The following is a 6073-nucleotide window of genomic DNA, read 5'->3' as shown; positions in this document are numbered from 1 at the left end:
CGCCCGTGCGGCAGGGCCGGCGGCCCGCGGGCGCGGGGCCCAGCCTCCGGGAGGTGCCGGCCAACGCCCCTGGGCGGACGCGGCAGGAGGCGCTCCGGGGCGCGCGGCCCGGGGCCCAGGCCCTCCGCGGCGGGCAGGCCCCCCGCGGCGGCGGCCCCCACCAATATGGCACCGCCGCCCCCCGCCCCCCCCCCCCGCCGCCAGCGCGGCGGCGGCGACGGCGGCGGGCGGGCGGGCGGGCGGGGGCCCGTTGCGCCTGCGCGCTGGGCGCATGCTGGCCGCCCGGCCGGCCGGGCCGTACCCAGCGTGCCGCGCGCCGCGCATGTGCAGTGCGGGGCGCAGGGGCTGCTAATTCCATTGTGGAGCGGACGCGGCGTTATTTTTAACTGGAGGCGGCGGCGGGAGCCGTAAGTGCAGCCCGGGCCGGGGGCCGCCCGTCGGCGCGGGTGGGGGTGGCGGCGATGCGCCCGGGCGGCGGCTGCCGGGCCGCCGCGGGAGCCAGCCGCTGAGCGGTCGCCCGCCAGCGAGGCAGCGAGCGGTGTCCGGCGGGCGGGCGGGCGGCGGGTCCCGCAGCCCCTCTGGGCCGCGCCTCCTCTCCGGCCCGCCTTCCCGGGGGATGAAACTCGGCAGCGGCTTCCTCGGCGGCGGCGGCGGCGGCGGCAGCAGCAAGAGGGCGGCGGCCATGGAGCCCACCTTCCCCCCCGGCATGGTTATGTTCAACCACCGCCTGCCCCCGGTCACCAGCTTCACCCGGGCGGCCGCGCCCCCCCCGGCGGCCCAGCACCCCCCGCAGTGCGTGTTACCTCCGGCCTCCGCCGCCGCTTCCTCCACGGCGGCGGCCGAGCCCCCGGCGCCTCCTCCCCCTCAGGACATGACTTTCAAGAAGGAGCCGGCGGGGGCTTTCCCCTCCGCTCCCTCCTCCTCGCAGAGGAGCCCCTGGGGCTTTCTGCAGTCCCTAGTGAGCATCAAGCAAGAGAAGCCCAGCGAGCAGGAGGAAGAGGAGCAGCAGCAGCAGCCGCAGCACCATCACCACTACGGGGGGCTCTTTGGGGGAGCGGGGGAGGAGAGACCCCCCGGCCTGGGGAGCAGCAGCGGGGAAGGAAATGGCCAGAGCGTGATTCAGGACCTCAGCCTTCTTCACCACCTGCACCAGCATCCCCACCGAGACCTGTTACTGAGTGGCAGAGGCGAGGGCGCCCCTGGGAGCTCGGGTGAGCCAAAGCACGATGCCCAGGTCAAGAAGGCAAAAAGGCCAAAGCCAGAAACTCAGGGAATCAAAGCCAAGCGGAAGCCAAGCGCTTCATCCAAACCCCCCCTGGTGGGAGATGCAGAAGGTGCCATTGCGTCCCCCAGTCAGAAACCTCACGTCTGCGAACACTGCAGCGCTGCCTTCAGGAGCTCCTATCACTTGCGCAGACATGTGCTCATTCACACGGGCGAGAGGCCTTTCCAGTGCAGCCAGTGCAGCATGGGTTTCATCCAGAAGTACTTGCTGCAGAGACATGAGAAGATCCACAGCAGGGAGAAGCCTTTTGGGTGTGACCAGTGTAGTATGAAGTTCATCCAGAAGTACCACATGGAAAGACACAAGAGGACGCATAGCGGAGAAAAGCCATACAAATGTGACACTTGTCAGCAGTATTTTTCAAGGACTGATAGACTGTTGAAGCACAGAAGAACATGTGGTGAAGCCATAGGTAAAGCAGGGGCTGGAATGGAGCCCGGATCATCAAATAACATGGGTAGCTTGGCTGTGTTGTCTCAGGGAAATACAAGTTCCTCAAGGAGAAAAAGTAAAACAAAAAGTACATCCACTGAAAACAAAGGAAATAAGTGTAGCAGCAAAGTAACTGAATCTCAAGTTACAAGTAATGTGGCCATGCCAAATTATGCAGTTGATATTCCTGTCGTGTCTTCCAGTGGTGGTCTAGTTGGCACGGGCGTAGAAGAACTTCAGAAAAAGGTGCCAAAACTGGTCTTGAAAAAAGGAAGCAGAAAACAGGCAGACAAAAGTTACCTGAATTTTGTATCACCACTGCCAGATATTCTGGGGCAAAAACCACTGTCTGGGAAACAAAGTGGCTCTCTAGGCCTAGTAGCCAATACTGGTGTAGAAACTATTGGCCTTCTCCAAAGTACAGGTGGTAAACCAGGTCAAATAAGTAGCAATTATGATGATGCCATGCAGTTTTCAAAGAAAAGAAGATACTTACAAACTGCAAGCAGTAACAGTGCCTTTTCAATTAATGTCGGACACATGACTTCCCAGCAGTCCGTCATCCAGTCTGCAGGTGTTAGTGTTATGGATAACGAAGCTCCATTATGTCTTATTGATTCAGCATCTTTAAATAGTGAAATAAAGTCTTGCCATGACAAATCTGGTATTCCTGATGAAGTTTTACAGAGCCTTTTGGACCAGTACTCTCACAAATCAGAAGGCCAGAAAGAAGATCCTTTCAGTATAACTGAACAGCGTGTGGACTTGCACACCTCAGGAGAACATTCAGAGATGGTTCAGGAAGAAAATTTGAGCCCTAACTCTCAAACAGTTTCAAATGATAAGGCGAGCATGTTGCAAGAATACTCCAAATACCTCCAACAAGCCTTTGAAAGAACAACCAATAGTACTGGTTTTGCTTTTGGACCCAGTTTCCAATTTGTTAGCTTGTCTTCAACTCTCCATAACCACACTCTGTTTCAAGACAAACAGATATACACTACATCTCCACTTGAGTGTGGCTTCAGCCAATCCGTTACCTCAGTATTGCCAACTGCATTGCCAAAACCTCCGTTTGGGATGTTGCTTGGATCTCAACCAGGCTTTTATTTGTCTGCTTTGGAGGCTACACATCAACAGTTGACTCCTTCTCAAGAGCTGGATGATCTCATTGATCCGCAGAAAAACTTAGAGACTTCATCTAACTACCAGTCGACATCTCAGAAACTGAGTGGCCAGAAGGAACAGAAAAACTTAGACTCCTCAGCAAGCTTTCAGATCCCATCTCAGGAGTTAACTAGCCAGATAGATCCTCAGAAGGACATAGAGCCTAGAGCAACCTACCAGATCGAGAACTTTGCACAAGCTTTTGGTTCTCAGTTTAAGTCGGGCAGCAGGGTGCCAATGACTTTTATCACTAACTCTAATGGAGAAGTGGACCATAGAGTAAGGACTTCAGTGTCAGATTTCTCAGGGTATACAAATATGATGTCTGATGTAAGTGAGCCATGTAGTACACGAGTAAAAACCCCAACCAGCCAGAGTTACAGGTAAGGTTCTGACTGTGACCAGGCTGTGGGGTCTTCTTAACGTAATTTTGTTTTACTTTGACAATACTGCCATTGGAATGTTTCTACACGGTCCTATTAAGAATAATGTAACATGCCCTTTCAATGCAACTTTTCATATTTAGTTTATTTTGTTAGTGTGTTTTTTTTTTTTTTTTTAGATCTGTTTATTATGGTTTTTAATCAAAAAAATCAATAGATTAAAATAGTGGTTTTGTTCAAGTGACAATGTTTAGCAATCAAATTTACATTATATAGATTGTCAGGGAATAGCCCAAAAGTTTAAAATGCAAAAAATTAACTTTGTTCCTAGGACTAAGGTTTATTCTACTTGCTTTATTCTCAGGAAAGTGTAATGAAGCATGGGAATTCTGTGCACCACTAGTGTATTGGAACTTCCAATTTACAGATAGTGACAAATATATATCTCATCTTTTTGAGGAAGGGACCTATGACATTTCAAATTGCTGTCTTTTATGTCTGGGCTGATCTGAAAGAATTTTGCTACCTAAATTTTGTTGTTTTTGAAGTACTCCTGTTCTTCCAGGTGTTGCTCATTCCAGGCACGTGTAGCAAATATTCTTGGGTCTGTACAAAGAGCCCAGAATGGTAGCTTTAATATAAACAATAATGTCCCCAGAACTCCTGTGCAAGACTGTAATTTCATGAAGAGATTCTGTTGACACAAACCGTGAGAACAAAACGTGTGCTTCTGGTTCACGTCATTAGAACCCCAACTTGAAACTACAGTCATAATCTAGATAGGCTTTTGGGATACGTTATTTATTATACATGGTTCAAAAAAGTTGGTCTCTTGCTCTTCCCCTTTTTCATGTTCTTTTATTGTATAAGGTTCCCTCTCTTTTGTTGTGCTCCCAATTTCTCCAGACTTGAACTTGGGTTTTTTCCCTCCCCTTAACTTACACCTCTTCTTCCCCACTCGCTCTCTCACCCCAACTTAATAGCTAGCATTTAAAAAGATCTACATTCCAGAAAGTGCATATCTTACTATGTGCTTTCTGATGTCTTATGACATCAGATAGATGATGAACAATAAACACCCACATGTTTTAGAATTATGTCAAGGTTTCCATGTACAATAAGAAATAATATACTCCCAATTGTACATACTAAGGCCCCTATCCTGCATCAGGATCAGCTAACATGGACCCCTGTGCCCAGCAGCATACCAGTGGTGTCACTGGAGCTCTTTATGGATATAGGGGTTTGCAGCAGTTCATCATTGCAGGCTTTTAGGGCCTAAGGCTGCAATTCCATCAAAGGCTTCTGGTGATGACATCAACTACAAAAGTAACTCTTGAGTGGCTTGTTAATATCAGCAGAACTTTTCTTTGGAATTATTGCCTTACTTTATGTATATTTTGTGGTACATTATTTATTATATGTGAATCCTGATTAATGCCTGTGGAGCCACGGAAACCTGCTAGAAATACTGGTGGCCATTCAAAGCTGCTGAAAGGCAGTGGCACTGCTCTAAACCACTTTTTGCAAATGTATTTTTTGATTAGTTTTTTAATGTAATTTTGGTGATGTTTATGCTAATGTTTTTTTATGTACTCTTGGTGATGTTTCAGTCTTACGTACTTTTCTGGTGTCAGGAAAGTACCAGTGGTTGTTTGCAGTCTTATTGTGTAATCAGCCTATTACAGGCTTCCATGTATAATAAAGTTATTAACATTGTGCAAGTGTAAAACACTTCTGTTATGAAAGTGGTGTATTATTAAACGAATTGTTACAAAAATCCTGGGTAATTTCTCCCGTTGTCCCTCACCACTAAAAACTGAAACCTGAGCCCACTTGTAATCTCTTTTACTAGGTAAACTATCTTTTTTTTTTTTTCTTACTAATCTAGAGTTTGTTCTCATAGAATCCATGTAACTCCATTAACTTTTTCTTTATACTTGATTATGTATTTCACCCTATTTCAGTTTAAATAAGCAAACAACAACTGTTCTCTGAACACAGAACCCAGCCTGTTATCAGGGATGGAGTAGTCCATAACCACTGTGTTGGCTTTTTCAGTACCTTTTTTTTTGTTGTTTTACAGAGGTTATAATTTACATTCTTTATATATTGTGTGTAGTAGAAGTTGCATATGTATTGTTCTGGCTGTTTGCTTTAACTTAATACTAATAAAACCCATTATTCATGAAATCATAAAGATATCACTTCTATTATCCAGTCACACTCTTGAGAACCTATTAAGGAAACGTTATGAGTTAAGATTTAGAGAAGGAATAATATGACTTACTGGCATGTTTTCAGCTTGTTTTCTTCGTTCAGTTTCTTTTTGGGTCAGATAGTTTCAATGCACTATTTTAGAAATCAGGGCTTTATCTCATACCTTTAGCTTCTGAGGCAAAAACTAACACATTTCCTTAAGTTAAAAATGTTCGTACAACTTCATCTTTTTAAATCTGTGTCTTTTTAAATATGATTTTGGTTAAAAATATATAAATTGCGTATTGTTAACTTCAAAGACATTTTGTAATTGCTGGAAATCCAGAATGACACGTGTATAATATAATTTTGTTCAAAGTAAAGATTTTAGAAAGTCCTCTTTTTTTTTTTGTTTTGTTTGTGTTTTGGTTTTTGTTTGTTTGTTTGTTTTTCCCCTGCTCTAGCTTCTGCATTATAAGGAAAGCTTAATAAAAAACATTATAGCAAAATACTTAAAAGCATTTTAGGTAATCTGAAGATAGTTTGTGGACTTCCTTAATCTGTATTTTTCTTCAATTTTGCATGTAACCATAAGAGTAGCAGTGCT

At 46.3% G+C, this 6073-nt stretch overlaps 1 protein-coding gene across 1 annotated transcript; it reads left to right on the top strand.

Moving 5' to 3' along the window:
• Positions 1-304: 304 nt before the first annotated feature.
• ZNF281 (zinc finger protein 281) lies at positions 305-5864 on the top strand. Its single transcript, XM_009925409.2, has one exon. It carries the CDS (start codon positions 617-619, stop codon positions 3269-3271), a length of 2655 nt encoding a protein of 884 aa, XP_009923711.2. The 5' UTR covers positions 305-616; the 3' UTR covers positions 3272-5864.
• The last annotated feature ends 209 nt before the right edge of the window (positions 5865-6073 follow it).

Source organism: Haliaeetus albicilla, chromosome 8 (assembly GCF_947461875.1).
Source record: "Haliaeetus albicilla chromosome 8, bHalAlb1.1, whole genome shotgun sequence".
Classification (NCBI taxonomy): domain Eukaryota; kingdom Metazoa; phylum Chordata; class Aves; order Accipitriformes; family Accipitridae; genus Haliaeetus; species Haliaeetus albicilla.
This window is presented reverse-complemented; position numbering and strand designations above follow the sequence as displayed.